The 20,223-nt window shown below is 45.7% G+C and overlaps 1 protein-coding gene across 2 annotated transcripts; it reads left to right on the top strand.

Annotated features, from left to right (window-relative positions):
• Nucleotides 1-108: 108 nt before the first annotated feature.
• CD2 (CD2 molecule) lies at nt 109-15,587 on the top strand. 2 transcript variants are annotated; one of them, XM_025393509.1, is made up of 5 exons: nt 109-277; nt 416-736; nt 6,421-6,651; nt 10,743-10,943; nt 14,821-15,587. In XM_025393509.1, exons 1-5 carry the CDS (start codon nt 217-219, stop codon nt 15,138-15,140), a joined length of 1,134 nt encoding a protein of 377 aa, XP_025249294.1. In that variant the 5' UTR covers nt 109-216; the 3' UTR covers nt 15,141-15,587. The 2 variants fall into 2 exon arrangements, with proteins under 2 accessions (XP_025249294.1, XP_025249305.1); XM_025393520.1 differs by having other exon boundaries at nt 10,821-10,943.
• The last annotated feature ends 4,636 nt before the right edge of the window (nt 15,588-20,223 follow it).

Here is a 20,223-nt window from a genome sequence, read left to right on the forward strand (position 1 = left end):
CACTCATAAACACATCTGCTTTGGTAAAGGAGCACATCAGAAGGTCTGGCTTGTGCGCGCTCTCGCTCTCTGTGTATGTGTGCTGTGTTTTATGTTACTGTAAAAGATGTAAAGAGAGGCACGTGGTTAAGTTCTCGGGGTGTGGACTCCACCAGTCTCACTTCAGTTCCTTTTGCATGAAGAGCTCAGAATCAAAAGAGGAAACTAACTCCTAAGATGAGCCTTCCATGTAAAATTGTAACCAGCTTCCTTCTAATTTTCCACGTTTCTTCCAAAGGTAAGTTGGTGGATGGGTCTCCACTGTCACGGTTAGAAGCTTCTTCTTCGGAGACCCTGAAGTAAGCATAAGAGCCAAAGAAGTCCCAACCCAACTTTCCCTGGAGGTGACTCTCAGTAACTCTTTTGCTTTTTCTAGGTGCAGTCTCCAAAGAGATTAGGAATGCTTTGGAAACCTGGGGAGCGCTGGGTCAGGACATCGACTTGGACATTCCTAGTTTTCAAATGAGTGATGATATTGATGATATAAAATGGGAGAAAACTTCAGACAAGAAAAAGATTGCACAATTCAGAAAAGAGAAGGAGACTTTCGAGGAAAAAGATGCATATAAGCTATTTAAAAACGGAACTCTGAAAATTAAGCATCTGAAGATCCATGATCAGGATAGCTACAAGGTATCAATATACGATACAAAAGGAAAAAATGTGTTGGAAAAAACATTTGATTTGAAGATTCAAGGTAAGTGTTCATTCCCTTAATTGCTTTATTTCAGTGTGGGTGCTATTTGGCAAGTTGGAAAATAGCATTTATAATATTCCCCAGCGCTGACCTCTGCCTCCAGGGGGGCTGTACAGGAAATCAGATGCATGTCTCCTGCCTCAGTGGAGACTGTGGTCCAATGCTGGAATGGGATCCACACATCTGATAGACACATCTGAAGTCTACCTGCCTACAACTCTCTCTTCAGGTGGTTACAGGAATGTGGGGCTGGGTGAAGAACCTGGATTAAGGTGGCATTAATCAGGAGAGGGACACAGGTGGGCAGAGAGAAAAGGCAACTGTTCCAGGTTGCTGATGAATGGGCAAGTTAAGAGTGGGACGGGAAGAGGCTGACTGGAGAGCAGCGGGCCTTTCATCAACAGAGCCCATTTCAAACCAGGGTGCCCTGAAGGAAGAGTTATATGGCAGAAAAGGCCTGGAAACAACATATTTAAGGATGAACAGCCCTCGTTTTGGATCTGCTTGTCAGAGCGATCCAAGGTGATAGGTGATTTTTGCTAATATGTGTAGAAGATGCACAAGGTGTGGCTTTATTTATCTCTACCTGTACTGGGAGGGCAGGAGTGGATATTGAGGATGGGGTTAGGGAGACTAGTCAGAAAGCTGCTGCCGTGATCCAAGGGAAGTGAGGACCAATTAAATCAGATGTTTTTGCATGCGGCCTGGGTATCATTAGGTTATAAAGCTCCCTGGGGGATTATAATGAGCAGCCAAAGTCAGTCACCACTGGCCGAGACCAAAGGGTGCCTGTAAAATGGGAAGAATGAGGATAATAAGGGTCAGGCATAGAGAAAGGTGGCTTGGGCAAGGGAGAGAAGGAAGAGAAAGTGGAATCGAAACGCCATTGAAGTTGAAAGCCCAGGGGATGCTGGGGAGGGAGTCATAAGAAGGAAAAAGAAGAAGCTGCGCTTGACTTGGGGAGGCAGACAGGAACCCCAGAATGAACACAGGCCAGCCATTCAGTGAGCAAATAAGCATTTCTGTGCTTCACACAGAAAATGTCACCAGAAACAGGGTTCCCTCCTTCTTCCTCTCTGTCTCCAGCCCCGTCTTCAGCACCTGGGCCTACCAGCAATCCCAGATAGTGTCAGATTGCCCAGTCCAGCAATCCCAGACACTGTCAGCTCCCCTGCAGTGACAACTTTCCACACCCTAGTCCTGCAACCCTGAGTGGGAGCACCTTGTAGAAATGTAGTGGGGTTGAGCATGGTGCTCAAAAGGGCCCCTGATTATAGGCTCTGGAAACCACAGATCTCAGGACTCCAAACAGCACAAAATTTGAGTGTCCTGTTTTGAGTGTGAGCCCTACGCGGGAGACCATGCTGGTGTTTTCACATTTGGGTCGCATTTAGCATTGCGGTGGAAATAATGGCTACCAGCTAAGAGTCAGGTGCTTGCTTACATGATCTTACTTAAAGCTCCCAACAATACTGAGACATAGCTGTTATTATCTCCTTGTTATATGTAAGAAAACAGAGACCCAGTCAGAAGCAGCTTGTCCAAGGTCTCATTGCTTGACAGGAGCAAAGTCAGGATTCAAACTCAGAGGTCTTTTTGGCAAGGATGATGGCCTTTTCTCTTTTTTTCCAAGCAGCTTCATTGAGATAATTCACCTAGCATTCAATTTGTCCATATACTAAAATGGCCTTTAGTATATTCAGAGTTTTGTAACCATCACCACAATCAACATTTTCATTGCCCCCAAAAGAAACCCTTCACCTTTTAGCCTAAAGACAGCGACTTGCTTTGTGTGTGTGCACACCAATGTCATACAACATCTTGATTCAACTTGTAGCTGGGCACTATTACCAGACTTAAGGTCACCACGGCCTTGGGCAAATTCCCTATCTGCTCTGAGTCTGATTTTTGAATGACAACTTCAAGGGATATTCAATGAGACAATGTGTGTACAAGTGCCCTGCAGTGCCTGGGGCACAATACCTGTTTGCTCAGTGCTAATGCCCTCCCACATCTCTTTGTTTCTCCAAGCTTCTCTTTGTTTTTTTTTGTGTGTGTGTGTGTGTAAGATGGAGTCTTGCTCTGTTGCCCAGGCTGGAGTGCACCAGCATGATCTCTGCTCACTGCAGCCTCTGCCTCCCAGGTTCAAGTGATTCTCCTGCCTCATCCTCCCAAGTCGCTGGGATTACAGGCGTGTACCACCACGTCCAGCTAATTTTTGTATTTTTTTTTTTTTGCGGGTGGGGGACGGAGTCTGGCTCAGTCACCCAGGCTGGAGTGCAGTGGCGCAATCTTGGCTCACTGCAAGCTCCGCCTCCCGGGTTCACACCATTCTCCTGCCTCGGCCTCCCAAGTAGCTGGGACTACAGGCGCCCGCCGCCACTCCCGGCTAATTTTTTGCATTTTTAGTAGAGACGGGGTTTCACTGTGTTAGAGATGCCATGTTGGTCAGGCTGGTCTCAAACTCCTGACCTCAGAGGATCTGCTTGCATCAGCCTCCCAAAGTGCTGGCATTACAGGTGTGAACCACGGCACCCAGCCTCCAAACTTCTCAAACTCCAGTAGTTGTGCCTGCATTTCCTTCACGAGGGAGTTGCTGCTGCAGGCTGAAGAGGCAGTGGAGGGCTCCTTAGAAGCAGATGCTGGTAGGGAAGGGGTTAATCCCAGCAACTCAGAATTAAGGAGTTCTCAACCATGGAAGGCCTTAGGTTGGATCGGTTCTAAGATGCTATCTTAGTGAATGTATACGGAGGTACCACTCCACAACTCCCGTCACTGCGTTGTTCATGTTAGCGAAATGCTAGAACAGTCAGCAGTCAGAAATTTATTAATCAATTAAATTAAGAATGCATCCTTTAAAAAGATGGAGATATGCATTTATTGATGTTCATTAAAAAAAGAATGTCCAAAAAAAAAAAAATGTCATAATATAATTTCACAATAAAGGGAAGAAGGCAGACTATAAGATCACATAAACTAGTTTTAATTTTAAAAATATTACATATATATATATAGAGAGAGAGAGGGAGAGAGAGAGAGAGAGAGAGAGAGAGACAGGGTCTCACTCTGTCGTCCAGCCTGAAGTGCAGTGGTGCAATCTTGGTTCACTGCAGCCTCTGCCTCCTGGGTTCAAGCAATTCTCATGCCTCAGCCTCCTGAGTACTTCGGATTACAGGCGCATACCAACACACCTGGCTAATCTTCGTATTTTTAGTAGAGATGGATTTCACCATGTTGGCTAGGGTACTCTTGAACTCCTGGCCTCAAGTGATCCGCCCACCTCAGCCTCCCAAAGTGCTGGATTACAGGCATGAGCCACCTCACCCAGCTGAAATATTACATTATTTATATATGTACACATAAATAGAAAATATCTGATAAAGATATACATGAAAATATTATTCATTATTGACTTTGAGTGGTGGCATTGTGGGTAATTTTTAATCTGCTTTAAACTTTTAAAAATATTTTATCAACTTATACAATGACTGAAGTTGAAAGCCCACGAATGCTGGGCAGGGAGTGATAAGAAGGGAAAAGAGGAAGCTGCACTTGGCTTGGGGAGGCAGACAGGAACCCCAGCATGAGCACAGGCCAGCCATTCAGTGAGCAAATAAGCATTTCTGTGCTTCACACAGAAAATGTCGCCAGAAGCAGGGTCCCCTCCTTCTTCCTTTCTGTCTCCAGCCCTGTCTTCAGCACCTGGGCCTACCAGCAATCCCAGATAGTGTCAGATTGCCCAGTCCAGCAATCCCAGACACTGTCAGCTCCCCTGCAGTGACAACTTTCCACACCCTAATCCTGCAACCCTGAGTGGGAGCACCTTGTAGAAATGTAGCGGGGTTGAGCATGGTGCTCAAAAGGGCCCCTGATTATAGGCTCTGGAAACCACAGATCTCAGGACTCCAAACAGCACAAAATTTGAGTGTCCTGTTTTGAGTGTGAGCCCTACGCTGGAGACCATGCTGGTGTTTTCACATTTGGGTCGCATTTAGCATTGTGGTGGAAATAGTGGCTACCAGCTAGGAGTCAGGTGCTTGCTTACATGATCTTACTTAAAGCTCCCAACAATACTGAGACATAGCTGTTATTATCTCCTTGTTATATGTAAGAAAACAGAGACCTAGTCAGAAGCAGCTTGTCCAAGGTCTCATTGCTTGACAGGAGCAAAGTCAGGATTCAAACTCAGAGGTCTTTTTGGCAAGGATGATGACCTTTTCTTTTTTTTCCAAGCAGCTTCATTGAGATAATTCACCTAGCATTCAATTTGTCCATATACTAAAATGGCCTTTAGTATATTCAGTTTTGCAACCATCATCACAATCATGTTACTGTGTTACTGTTATAAGTAGAAAAAAAAAATCCATTCTGAAGAGACAGGCAAACTTCATGACCCAACCCCTAGACTATGTACTAACTGGTTGCTGAGTGTTGATACTTTCCATTTTCTTCCTTCTCAGTAACGCCGATAGCATCTTAGAACTGATCATCATGGGATGAGAAGAAAACTTTTAATTTAATTTCTGCATGCCTATATATATTGGGACATAAATGAAGTTTGACTGTGATGTTCCATGGGGAAGATATTGGTGTCTGGAAGTCAGAGTGGGAGGGAATCATTGAAAAATAAGCTAGTGGGTCTATATTATGAATGGAGAGAAACTGAGAGGGAAAAGTGGCAAGTCTGGGGGAAACAAAGCAAAGAATTAGAAAAAAAAAAAAAAACACCAGAGGAGGAGGAAAAAGAGAAGGTCACACAGCTAGGAAGTGATGGGGCTAGGATGTAGACCTGAGCCATCTAATGTCAAGCCCAGGCATTTTCCTTTTATGATGCAGTCTCTCTCCGGGAAAGGCAAGAAGTTTGTGATTATTGAACGCATGAACTACCACTAATAATGTCAGTGCCTAATGATCTGCCCAGGACTTTGCCACATGTTGCTCCTTTTGTGACAGGTGGGGCATGTTTTTCTGATCCTTTTCCGATGCTCTGAGGAGGGCCAGTGTAGACCCTGTGAGCAGCTGAGCAGCTCTGGGCTGGGAAAAGGCAGAACCAAGTCTCTGGTTCCCAGGCAGGTGCTCTTTTTCCCCAGAGCCTTGAGCTCCTTGGACACCCACGTGCTCACATGTACCCACCTGGCCCTCTGCTCCAGGAACTTGGTTGGGGCAGAAGTATCCGAGGTCCCTGTTCACATGTCAATGTGGCGATTCCTCCAGGATGGGGTTCCTGGCTGCTCTTAAAGCATTGCCCTTCTCAAACTCGCGAGGCACCCTCTTAGCCATATTCCTAAACCCTGACTGCCATGTTTTATTTAGATGGTGCCCTAAGGCCACCCACTGAACCTCTCAGAGCCTTGAACATTTTTTTCTGTAAATGGGAAGAAAAACATCAGCCTCTCTGTTAGGATTAAGTGATATCATACACGTGAAAGCATTTTAAGGTATAAGACAGCATATAAACATTACATATGATACATTATTTAGTGGCAAAATGTATCTATGAATGTCATCAGAAATAATTTTTTTCTGAATGCTCTTTGTAAATAAAATCATTTCCAAAAGGTGCTAGAGGTCTTTGACATGGTTCCCTTGTCCCTAACTGACTCCATCCCCCACTGTGTAAATAGATATGCTCATTAAAATCAGAAAATTGCCTAAATTGAACTGGATCTTTATTTTCTTTTTAGAGAGGGTCTCAGAACCAAAGATCTCCTGGACTTGTATCAACACAACCCTGACCTGTGAAGTAATGAATGGAACTGACCCCGAATTAAACCTGTATCAAGATGGGAAACATCTAAAACTTTCTCAGAGGGTCATCACACACAAGTGGACCACCAGCCTGAGTGCGAAATTCAAGTGCACAGCAGGGAACAAAGTCAGCAAGGAATCCAGGGTGGAGACTGTCAGCTGTCCAGGTGCGTGGCAGGCGTCACTTCACAAACACAGCTCTCCAGGCCCTCAGGAGGTAGAGGCACGCTGCTCCAGGTCACAGGTGCACATGCTGGGAGGCAGCCCTGGCTCAGGATGAAGCGTGAAAACATATCTCTTCCTCCTGGAAACCTTCAAGGGAAGCCTCGGGGGGGTGGTATTCTATGGTTACCCATCCTGGGAGTCCTCCCACTGAGCACAATTTGACCACAAGCAATTTTAAAGATCCTCTTCTAGGAGAAAGAATTGCAAAACTGAAGAGGGAGGAGCTGTAGAGAGTATCTCATGCAAAACCCCATTTTCCAGAGAGGGAAACTGACTTGCCCAAGGTCCCTTGGCTAGTTAGTGACATGATTCCAACTGCTCCCCTAAAGATCATCAGTGGTCAGCGCCTCCTATCAGGAATAAAGGTAGAAAGGTTGCAGAAACCCTGAGGGGCAGGGACATGGGGGAATGGAGCCCTTGAGGCCAAAGAGGACTGTGGACAGCAAGGCAACACTCCTGGCACACAGCAGGACGGCAAGGCTTGGGGACTAGCTCCAGAAAATCTCAAAACTCCAAGACCATAATGGATCCCCAGTGTCCCAGCCTGACGTGACCTCCAGAAGTATTTCTGAGAGGCAGCCTGCTGTAGTGCCCAAGCTCTCGCCTGGGAGTAGAGGTCTGGACTTCTAGTTTGGGTCTGTCCAAATTTAGCCAGAGAATCTTGAAAGAGTTTCTTCCCCTCTCTAGGCTTCAGCTTCCTGGCCCACGAAGAAAATAAGCACCATGTTCACAGACTATTAGATGAGTAGGCTCTTGGATCCACTTCCAAGTTCATTCATGTGGGCCATTGGGCTGCCTCACAATATGGCAGCTAGCTTCCCTCAGAGCCCTGTAAGAAAGAGCAGGAATAAGTGTCCAGGACAAAAGCCATGGTCTTTTTGTAACTTAATCTCAGGAGTGATATCCCATTCACTTCTGCTGTGTTCTATTCATTAGAAGCAAATTAATAAGTCTAGCCCACATTCAATCAAAGGGGATTGCATATAGGTGAGAATACCAGGAAGCAGGGGTCATTGAAGGCATCTGAGAATCTGCCAATCACCAACTTGACCAGCATCACTTCACCCCCGGTTTTCCCACCAGTCATTCTCCCACATTCCCCTATCACTAAGGCACAGTGAGTGAAGTTGCCTCTCCTTGACTTCACAACTTCTTTTTTTTTTTTAAGACAGGATTTTGCTCTGTTGCTAAGGCTGGAGTGCGGTTGTATGATCATAGCTCACCGCAGCCTCGACCTTCCAGGCTCAAGCGATCCTCCCATCTCAGCCTCCCCAGTAGCTGAGACTACAGGAGGATGCCACCAAACCCAGCTAATTTTTAATTTTTTTGTAGAAATAAGGTCTCACTGTGTTGCCCAGGCTGGTCTCGAACTCCTGTGCTCACACAGTCCTCCCACCTCAGCCTCCCAAAGTGCTGGGATTATAGGCATGAGCCACTGCAGTGTCCTCGGGAGATCTTTGATTAGAGTTGTCAGATATAGCAAATAAAAATACAGTATAAGTATGTTTCAGATATTGCATGGAACATACTTAGGCTAGAAATTATTCATTGTTTATCTGAAATTCAAATTTAACTGGGTGTTTTGCATTATATCTGACAACCCTACTTTTCATGTTTATTTTAACTGGAACCCACAAGTGTAAAAATGTGTGTGTATCAGGGATGGAAGGAGGGAGAGAAGGAGGACCTTGGGAGCAGCCAAGGTTTGAAGGCTGGAACACTTATGTCCCTTATTCTATGGTGCAGATCAGAAGCTGGTTGGGAGAAGGACCACTAGGGAGATGGGAAGAATACCTGGGGAGAGATTAGGGTGGAGGAGCTGCTCTTAAAGACCTGAAAAGGGATTTGGAAGTTTTATTCTGAAAGGCCAAGACAGAGAGGAGCAATGATCAGAGTCTAACCATTTGGTTCAGATTAGGTGAGCGTTTACATACTTAAAACCAAAACACTAGGAGGAAGGAACAGATTCCGATGCGCAAAAATACTTTATCACACAAACTCATGGGCATATGATCTCCAAGAGAAACTGTAGGAAGATAGTATGCCTGGATTTAGGAACTGGGAGGGCATATGTTTGACTGACAGTGCCACCGCTGCTTCTGAAACATAATGGAACATTCCCCACCACGAGCACTACCAGGTATCCCACAGCGCCACACTGGACAAACTGGAGAGCAGGCTGGGTAAAGCATTGCCTACATTCCTGCATGTGCCCAAGATAAAGTTGTGGCCACCCTACCTGACAACTCAGAGATGGAGCTGGTGGCTGCATGACTTAGCCATGTGCTCCCCAAAGCATTTCAGGCCTGCCCTGCCCCACCCCGGGTCAAATCTGAAAAGTTCTCAAGCTCAGCAGGAAGTGGCCTCTGGTATCTCCTGCCCCTCCTCCAAGCCAGTAGGGCCTAAAGGGCCCTGAATCCTTTACTGACCTAATTTCAATGGTTTAAGATTATGCCTGCTTCTCTGGTGGAGGCCTCTTCATCAGTAGAGCTTAAGAGATGTTGTGTAACTGGCAGGCAAAGAATGGGTCGGAGAGAGACTTGAGGAAAGAAAGCCAAGATGAACAAACCACTGCAGTCTGATAATCTGTTAAACTTGGTTTCTGAGCCTCTGACCCTCTCCTTGGGGCCCATCCTGGGCTTCATGTATATTTTTATTTATTTATTTATTTTTTTTGAGACGGAGTCTGGCTCTGTAGCCCAGGCTGGAGTGCAGTGGCCAGATCTCAGCTCACTGCAAGCTCCGCCTCCCAGGTTTACGCCATTCTCCTGCCTCAGCCTCCCGAGTAGCTGGGAGGCACCCGCCACCTCGCCCGGCTAGTTTTTTGTATTTTTTAGTAGAGACGGGGTTTCACGGTGTTCGCCAGGATGGTCTCGATCTCCTGACCTCGTGATCCACCCGTCTCGGCCTCCCAAAGGGCTGGGATTACAGGCTTGAGCCACCGCGCCCGGCCCTGGGCTTCATGTATAACAGTGTCTCCCTAGGATCTTTTTTGCCTGGAGGAGCATTTCTTTTGTGATGCTGGGCCAAGTTCTAGTTTGTTCTTCAGATGACTCCATCCCCTGACCCCAGCCCCACTGCTGCTTCTCTAACTGCTATTGACTCACAAAGGGCAGACAGCCCTCCCGTTTCCCCTGTTTCTGGGAAACAGCTCCCAGAAATACCAGTGCGAGAACACTAGTAAGAGTGAGACCTCACATTTGTGTTGTTTTACAGTTTACAAAGCACTTTCATATCCATTATCTGATTGACTTCCAACAGCCACCTTATGATGTAGGTTTCATTATCTCCACTTTACAAAGAAGGAAACAGGCTCAGAGGGGTGAAGTAACTCTCCAAAGTTCACTACAGCTCTTGCCTAGAAAAGCCTAGACCAAACCCATTTCCTTTAACACCGAAGTCACTGTTTTCCTCATTGCATTACAGTGACTGAAGGTCCAGAAACTGAAGACTAAGTCTACTGCTGTTACTAACGCACTGTACGCCTGGTTTCTCTCGTGGCTCCAGGGAAACTCTGTGAGGGGGTACTGGCCATGAGGTCAGAGTGCTGGGCCGGACAAGTGAAATATTTACCCTGAGTGTTTGGAAACTGCCTGGTAGAGAGGGTGAGAAGGAATCATGGTGCAGGGGGCGGGGTAGCCAGAGACGAGAGCAGGATCAACAGCGCAGAAACACCGAGACAAGGGGTTGCTTAAGGGAACCGCTCAGCAACAGATATTTTGTGGCTTCGGGCAACTCATCCTCCCTCTCGGGGCCTCATGTTTGAAACTAGAGGTTCCTTTAGAGTATCTCTAAGATCCTCGGATCTAAAAGTTTGTGATGCTGTCCATGACGGGGGCGGTGGGCAGGCAGGCCTTGGTGCATAAGCAGTCAGGCATTTCTAGTCCCTGAGAGCAGTTTCCCAAGGAGCCTGCAGATGCAGCTTCCCCAGGACCTTGGGTCCTCCCAGGGTTGACACCACTCACCACCCTTTGTGAGCCTGGGAGCTATGGGGTGAAAGGTCCCAACAAGCTCTCTTATCTGCTGGATGCAGGAGGCAGCGTCCTTGGCCAGAGTAACGGCCTCTCTGCCTGGACCCCTCCCGGCCAACCCACTTCTCTTCCTTTTGCAGAGAAAGGTCTGGACATCTATCTCATCATCGGCATTTGTGGAGGAGGCAGCCTCTTGATGGTCTTTGTGGCACTGCTCGTTTTCTACATCACCAAAAGGAAAAAACAGAGGAGTCGGAGAAATGGTAAGCTCCCCTTCTTTTGTCCCACCGCAGGCCCCAGCAAAATCCCCATGAAACAGCTCATGGGGATGACACCTTGAATCTGCAGAGAAAATAATGGAAATAGGTAGTTTCGGAATGTCAGGGTTGTAGCCAGCGGGTATAGCTTGTTTCATTTTGTGGTTAGCTTGATTTTTGAAAAACAAATTCTTAGTGGTGACAATGTGGGAGCTTTGAGACACTGAATCCAGTTGGCCTCATTGGAATCCACCACTGAGGCCTACTTGGTGACAGGCTAATGTGAACATCTTTTGAATGAGCCACACTTCTCTACATAGGTAGAAAGGTTAGCTCCAAAACACCATTTCTAGCAATAAATGTCCTGTCTATGGGTGACCGAAGACTGTGGACTTAGTCTTGGGTTCAGTCTAGGAGCTTGGTTCAGGATCAAGCTCCTAGAAACACAGGGAAAATCATTCAGGTCATCAGGTACTCACAGGAAAACAGCTAGCAGGGTGACTGTGCCCCCTTTGCCAATTCTCTGTTTGAGGGATGTGTTAGGGTTGAGAGTTTCTCCTCGGATCAGGCCTGTCCGACAACCTATCAGCAATGAAAAGGGGAGCTGGCTCAGGGAGCATCCAGGCCAGCCAAAGCAAAACACTTCAGAGAATGGCCAACCCAGGGTCACTGTCGGAGCACAGATGAGGTTGTCAGCCATTGGCGGGACTTGCAGCCAAGGGAACAGGCCCTGGGGTTCTCTGCAATTCACGTTCACAGCAGGACTTGATCTCTCCCTAGAACCTGCAGGCATAGCCGCACCACCTGCTTCCAGTGCTGCCCAGGGAGGTGGTCCAGATTTCCCCAGGCAGCGGTGGCCTTGGGCTCTGTGCCCTCTGGATTTGGTTTCTTTACCTCAAACTTCTTCCTCTGTTCTCCCTCTGCCTCCCCGTCGGCTGTGGTCCCTCAGCCCCACGTCCCATCACGCCACTGCCCCCAGCCCAGGTTCCGAAACATCTTCCTGAACTTAGCCCCATTCTTCCCACCACCATTGTCCCACACTTTCCACCACAGTGCAGCTGAATCACTGGCAGGGCCCTTAGGCATGCCTGGCTTGCCCTCCTCTGTGCCCAGCTCTGGCTGTTCTCCATGCTCCCCTCCAGCAAAGACCCCTTCTCCATTGACTAATAGTCGAAGACCACATCTTCTTCCAAGGTGGACCTCACTTGTCACCCCAAGACAAGGTGATTTCTGCCATCGCCAGGCTGAGAAGACCAGCATGGTGGTTAGCTCATGCTGATAAAAGAAAAAAGTCATTAGTCCCTGTGTTTTATATCTATTAGTGCATCCAGCTTTCAGAGTGATCTTAGGAGACAGATAACAACATAGTTGAGTAAACTTAAATTCAGTGAGGTTCAATTATTTGCCTTAAATCCTATCACCAGTAGGTTGACTCAGGCCTAGGCTGAGGCAAGGAGCCCAGAATTTAGGGCACAGAATTTAAGGAGGCTGACCTGCCCTCACACAACCTGAAAGTTGGTGCCTCTTTAAACTGCATGCCTGTCAGCCTCACTTGCCTCATCCCAGTCACGCCTTGGGTTGAGTGACCAGGAGATGCAAACAAGGGAGAAGGACAATGAGCCTGGAGGAATTCCTGGGAGCACACGTTTAGGCGCCAGCTGCAGCTGCTGGGGGGGGCAGGCTGAGACCCACTGTCCTGCTTGAACCAGGCAGGGTGCACAGAGTCATAGCCAGCCTTGTCTGTCCAACCCTGCCTGCAGTCTCAGCCATGTGGTCACACCCCATTCCTCCTACCAGAACACATGTGCCTCTGTCTATACTTTCCGGTGGCCCTGGGCTCTTCACAGAAATTGACATTGCAATTTTCAGTTCTTGCTCGCCTCTTACTTGATTTTAGTCTTCCTGAGGACAATTTGTGTCTAAGTCACAATGACACTTAACACTTAGAAGATGAGGAATAAACATTGGAAGGACAAATGAACAAAGTGGTGGATGGGCCAGGTGTGGTGGCTCACACCTGTAATCTCAGCACTTTGGGAGGCCAAGGCAGGAGGATCATTTGAACTCAGGAGTTTGGGACCAGCCTGGGCAATGTAGTGAGACCTTGTCTCTACTTTAAAAAATAAATTAAAAAATTAGGCGGGTGTGGTGATGTATGCCTGTAGTCCCAGCTAGTCAGGAGGCTGAGGTGGGTGAATCATTTCAGCCCAGGAAATTGAGAATACAGTGAGATGTGATCAACCACTGCACTCCAGTCTGGGCAACAGAGCAAGACATGTCTCAAAAAAACAAAACAAACAAAAAACAAAAATGGTGGGTGAACAGAGTAGTAAACCAATGGCCGGTGCAAGCTTGCCACATAGGAGATGAAGAAGGATCACCCACTGTGCCATAATTCAGAACTGGGGTCAGGGGTTAGAGCCCTCTGCACAGTCTACTGGACATAACCTAAGCAACGACTGCAGGGCATGGAAGATGGCATAGAGGATGTGTTTTGCCCTTTCTGGAGGCCCTTTCCTCTTTGTGCTCAGAGCACATGAGCCACTTAGGTATCAAAATCACATTGTCTAACTTTGACTCTACGCTCAAAGCCACCTGATGCTCACATTTCCTGTAGTCAGAGGAGGCCATCTGGTTTGAATCAACATCCGGAAGTTACAGGGTGATGCTTAGAGAGGGCTTGTGCTTCCCCAGCCACACATCTCCATAAAGATGTAAGAGGTAATTGTTTCAGCCGGGTGCGGTGGCTCACACCTGTAATTCCCGCACTTTGGGAAGCCAAGGCGGGCGGATCACCTGAGGTCGGGAGTTCGAGACCAGCCTGACCAACATGGAGAAACCCCGTCTCTACGAAAAATACAATATTAGCTGGGCATGGTGGTACATGCCTGTAATCCCAGCTACTCAGGAGGCTGAAGCAGGAGAATTGCTTGAACCCGGGAGGTGGAGGTTGCAGTGAGCCAAGATTGTGCCATTGCACTCCAGCCTGGGCAACAAGAGTGAAACTTTGTCTCCAAAAGAAAAGAAAAGAAAAGAGGTAATTATTTCACCCCAGGGAAATCTTCTCTTCCTACCTCCCTCTGCTCCCTCTGGAGCTACTGTACTGAAATACCTAACTTACAGCCTGAAGGAGTCCAGAGGGGCCAGCAGGGTGCTCCAGGTCTCTAGCAGCTAGGCACCCTCACAGATTCCCTGTGATTTTAAGAGTACAGGAAAAACTACATTACGAGTAGTTGTGGGCATGCTTTCATGGACTCAAGTCACACAAAGAAGAAAATCCTGATGGATGAGGAGAGGAGGAATTCTTTCCCTCCTATGGCCAAGAGGATAGGTCATGAATTTCTGAGGAGTTAGTAAATTTCTAAGGACAAAAAGTCCCCTGCATATTCCAATCTCTTGCCAGTAGGTGGGTTGCATGACAGTAGAACTGGGGGAAAGGCAGATCTAACATAGAAATGCCTCAGAAGGAATGTAGTTACTAATATCCTCCATAACTCCTCATAACCCCTTCCCATGCGCTCTAACCACGAGGTTCTTGCTCTCAGGGAACAATCTCTAGGTCAGCACAGAGGTAGGGTTCCAGGTCTGAGTGCTCTCTCTGATCACAGGAGTATCAGGCACAAAGCCCTCCACTCGTGTGTCTTCTTCCTGTTGGTTCCTTGAGTTCTCTAGTCCTAGGCTCTCCCTCTACCTTATGGTGAGCACTTATTTCTCTCCTATAAGCTTTAAAGTTCTCAGAGAGTAGGGTCAACTTCTTCTTCCTCATTGCATCCCCCAAAGCAGTACCTTTTATGTGCAAGTCGCCTTGCACATGAAAGGTACTCAATATTTACATCAATTTCACCTGGCCAAGATGAACTCTATTGAGGTTTTGTTGTTGCAGATGAGGAGCTGGAGATAAGAGCGCACAGAGTAGCTACTGAAGAAAGGGGCCGGAAGCCCCACCAAATTCCAGCGTCAACCCCTCAGAATCCAGCAGCTTCCCAACATCCTCCTCCACCACCTGGTCATCGTTCCCAGGCACCTAGTCATCGTCCCCTGCCTCCTGGACACCGCGTTCAGCACCAGCCCCAGAAGAGGCCTCCTGCTCCGTCGGGCACACAAGTTCACCAGCAGAAAGGCCCGCCCCTCCCCAGACCTCGAGTTCAGCCAAAACCTCCCCAAGGGGCAGCAGAAAACTCATTGTCCCCTTCCTCTAATTAAAAAAGATAGAAACTATCTTTTCCAATTAAAAAGTACTGTGGATTTCTGCACTCCTGATGTGCACACCCATACTTCCATCAGGTGTTTTCTACATGCAGAACATTGTCACCTCCTGAGGCTGTGGGTCACAGCCACTTCTGCATCTTCGAACTCAGCCATGTGGTCAACACCTGGAGTCTTTGGTCTCCTCAGAGAGCTTCATCGCACCAGTAAGGAGAAGCAATATAAATGTGATTGTAAGAATTGTAGAGCACCGAGCACAGAAATCTTAGAGATCTCTTTTCCCCTCTCAGATCATGTGTAGATGCGATAAATCAAGTGATTGGTGTGCCTGGGTCTCTCTACAAGCAGCCTATCTGCTTAAGAGACTCTGGAGTTTCTTATGTGCGCTGGTGGACACTTGCTCACCATCCTGTGAGTAAAAGTGAAATAAAAGCTTTGACTAGATCCGAGTCTGCTCATTGTGTGAAGGACCCCAGTATCAAGGAGAGAAGGCTGCCGAATAAGAAAGAGCCTTGCTGGTGTGACAGCAGGATCAAATTCAGTCAACTCAATCCAGTTCTCACTAGAATGACCAGAACATTCTCCCCAGGTCTCAGCTGCAAAGCTGGGTCCAACAACCTATTTGTAGATTTCCATAACGAATTGAAGCCTCCATGCCCAAATGTTAACAGGAATCACCAGAAAACTTAACCTTTTGGGTCTTACTTCCTTGACTGTTCAGACACGGTCATAATGATCTGTACTGTCATCCTTGAAAACAGGGGACTCTATGGATACTGGAGGTGTCATGAACTCATCAGATGACATACAAAAGGATAGGCTAAGAGACAACTCAGTTGAATCAAATCTTAAGTGTCTTAAATGACTGTAATTAAAAGGTCAGACCCCATCCCCAGCTAGCAGTCATGCTAGCTGTACTTTGGGGGAAGTGGGGAGAAAAAAATAATTTTCAGTTGGAGTTCTAAAACAATAGGTGGTGAGAAGGCACCTGCTTTGAAATGTTGGTGCCATGTCTGTGGTCCTGTCTGCCCGCCTTCTCCTTGGCTTCTTAGACTTGCTAAACCTTGTTACACTCTGGCAGGAAGCTCTGAGGGCTAAACCACAAAAACTAAGTATATTCAGGACTTCCTGTGACAGCTCACTGAGGATTGAACTACTTTTTCCTCTGAATCTGAGAGGCTATTGTTCCAGCACCCAGAGTTAATTACTAAGGGCAATGATGAATGAAACCTCATCACCTCCCAACATTCAAACACAAAATCCAGCTAGGTAACAATTGCCACAAGATCTACCCAGTAGAGGGATGAGGGCTCTGACCGGGCATGGTGGCTCATGCCTGTAATCCTAACACCTTGGGAGGCCGAGACAGGTAGATCACCTGAGGTCAGGAGTTTGAGACCAGCCTGGCCAACATGGTGAAACCCCTTCTCTACTAAAAAAAATTAGCTGGGCATTGTGGCACACACCTATAATCCCAGCTACTCGGGAGGTTGAGGCAGGAGAATTGCTTGAACCCGGGGCTGTGGAGGTTGCAGTGAGCTGAGATCACATCACTTCACTCTAGCCTGGGCAAAAGAGCGAAACTTCGTCTTAAAAAAAAAAAAAGAAAAGAAAAAAGAGGTGAGGGTCCCAGCCCTGCCCCTTTCTCATTCTTCATGACACCTATGAGTGATTTCATTGGCTATCTCACCAGAGTAGCTCATATGCCGTTCCCTTAAGAAAATCTTCCCTGGCTATCCAGCCCTGAGCTCTGCCTTTCTTCTGAAGTCCTGTGGCATTACATGTGGTACAAAACACATACAGCCTATTCAATCCTTCAGCGTTCATTCATTCAACAAACATTTATTGAACTTCTACTACTTGTCAGGCTCTGTGCTAGGCACTAGGAAAACAGAGGCGTACAATTGCATCTCTGCTTTCAAGGAGCTCACCATCTGGTAGGCAAGAAGCAGACCGACCATGGGACAAATGTAGTGCAGTGTGATAAATATAGGTCAGAGGCAAGTACGTGAACCCGGAGGAAGGACTTTGAACCCAGACTGAGTGGTAGGACTGGGGTGACAAAGAGGGCTTCCTAGAGGAGAGACATTTGGGTTGTGTTGTAATAGATTAATTGAGCTGGTGAAGCAGAGGTACAGAATTACCCATGTAGAGGGAGCAGCATGAGCAAGGCTCATTTGGCTTTCTGTTTACACAAACATGTAGTTTCTTTTTCAACTACTGTATTTAACTAATTTGAACATGTCATTGATTTTTCAACTACTGTTTTCAACTTTTTGCATTTCTTTTCTTTTTCTTTCTTTTTCAACTACTGTATTTAACTAATTTGAAGATGTCATTGATTTTAAGTGGCACCGTTCTTTTATATGCCACTAAGAAAGAAAACTTCTCAGTTGCATTGTAACAAATGCTAAGATACAGTCAATTTTTAGTCACGGTCCCATTCCTGAGATGTTACAATGTGAAAAAATATGCATTTTAGAATTGATGAAATGCATAGTAAAGAAGAGTTTTGAGTACAATGACCATTTCTCAATATCGCTGCCAGCACTTTATTGAAGCTATCATTAGCCAATTGATTCGATGGGTTAGCACAGTCCTGATGAAAGGAAGGGAAGTGAACATACACAACATCCTTGTCATCTTTATCCAGGGAAGATAAGATGGATTCTCTGCCCTGCACCACCATTAGGTGGGAAACATGAACCTTGCTTAAGATTTGTGCTGCTATCACCCACCTGTCTGACACTGTGTGACACTGAACCTGTCCCAGAGCATGGACATTCTGAGAAGTAGTCAGGCCAGCTGCATAGGAATAATTTGTAGAGCTTGTGAAAAAAAAAAAAGGCTGACAATTCTGTAAGTTAGGTTGGGGGCCAAATAAACATATTTTTAAACAACCTCTCCAGCTGATTCCAATGGGCATTCAAGTCGTAGGCAACATTGGAGACTATAGATAATGCAGTATTGTAAGAAAAATCAACAGTTGTAGCCCAGTTAACTATTCCTCCACAGGGAAATCTCCAATAAGAAGGCCAAGCATGTTGGAAAAATATCCACATAATTTAAGGCACTGGAACATCCTAGAGGGTTATATGAAGATAGAAAATTTAGAGGTTTCTGATAGCCTATCTGCCCACCCTAAATAGTAGTCTAATCATAGCAGCTGGACCAGCTTAGCTCCAAAATGGTCTCAACTGTAAACTGGCAATTTCATCTCAGTCCTCCTGCTCCTTTTCCTTTGCTCATTTTCTAATGTTAGGCTCCTTACCCATGCTCAGTGGGTTGCAGTTACTCAGCAACTCAAGTTTACCAATAAATTCGCCACCTCAAGACCACTGTGCACGCTGTTGCTATTACACATGCTGTTCCCACTACCCAACACTTTTCACCTGGCTCTTCACCTGTGCACATTCTTCTTTCAGAGCTGAGACAGAAAGTCATTTCCTGGGGGAGACCTTTCCTAACTCTTGAACTCCACTGTAACGTGAATCTTGTGTGAGACCATCTCTGTGTCCAGTTCTGTGCCCATGAAGTTCAATGTTGTGGAAGACTCACAGGTATCGAAGACAGGAAGTTCTGACTCTCTCTGTCTCACACTGGCTTTGCAAGCTTGAGTAATTTATTCAGCTTCTATGAACACTGATTTTCTCATCTATTAAATGAGGATGACACCTCACAAGGTTAGAGTGAGGACTAAATGGAAATAATATATGTAATGTAACTAATATATCCTTGTGTACAGAATGCATCTGAAAACTGTGAGCTTTATTTCTGGCATGATACTCAAGAAGGAATATCCTGGATGGCACATATAAATGGGCTAGTTATTGAAAAGAGACACAGCTCATCATAAATTGATAAATAAGCACTCTGTAAGGTGACTTAGTCTGCTATGAGTTCGATTCATCTGAGTCAGTTTCCTAATGTTGGCTCACATGGAAGAAATGAATGATAAAATCCTACACCAGAGGCATTTAAAGATAAAGAACAGACCTGTGAGGCCACCTCGTAAATCCTAGATTGAGTCACAAGTCTTCTGTCACCTCCGTGGCCTCATAAGCAAGGTTTTCCTGAAAACAATACCAGGACATTACTTCACATGGCATCTTGCTGGCTTATTTATAGCAACACAGAGAAAAGGATGAGGAAACAAGGGAAAATTCTGGTCTTTTTAATTGCCTACCAGACAATGACATTACAAAAAAGAAACTACAGGCCAACAACTCTCACAGATACAGATGCAAAATTTTTCAAAACATATTAGCAAATCAAATTTGACAATGTATAAAAAGAACTATACATTACAACCAAGTGGTATTAATCTCAAGTATGCAATGCTGGTTCAACATTTGTAAATCAATTAGTATAATCTATCATATCCACAAGCTAATGAAGAAAAATCACATGATACTATAAGTAGATACAAAAAAATAATTTGACACCTGTTTATCAATGCCTGTTTATTAAAAAAAACTTTTGGTAACTGGGAATAGAGGGAAACTTTCTCAACTTGATTAAAAAAAAAATTCTACAAAAAAGACATGCACCTAACATTTTACTTAACAATGAGAAACTAAACTTTCCAGTAAGATCAGAAATCAGGATGTTTCCTCTCACCACTGTTTCTCAACATCATATTAGAAGTCTTAGCTAATGCGATAAGACAAGAAAAGGAAATAAAAGGTATGCAGGTTGGGAAGAAATAAATAAAACTGTCTTTGTAGATGATGTGATCATCTGTGTAGAAAATCTGAAAGAATCAACAGCAAAATAATACTGGAACTAATAAGCAATTATATTAATAGCAAGGTTGTATTAAATAATTCTTACAAGGTTAATATTAAAAAGTCCATCAGTTTCCCATATACCAACAATAAACAAGTGCAATTTGAAATTAAAGACATAATACCATTTACATTAGCACTCAAAAAAATGAAATACTTAGCTATAGATTTATATGAAGAAAACTACAAAACTCTAACAAACAAAACTAAAGAAGAACCAAATAAATGGAGAACTATTATGTTCATGGATAGGAAGACTCAATGTTGCCAAGATGTTAGTTCTTCCTAACTCA

The sequence above is a fragment of the Theropithecus gelada genome, chromosome 1 (assembly GCF_003255815.1).
Source record: "Theropithecus gelada isolate Dixy chromosome 1, Tgel_1.0, whole genome shotgun sequence".
NCBI lineage: Eukaryota > Metazoa > Chordata > Mammalia > Primates > Cercopithecidae > Theropithecus > Theropithecus gelada.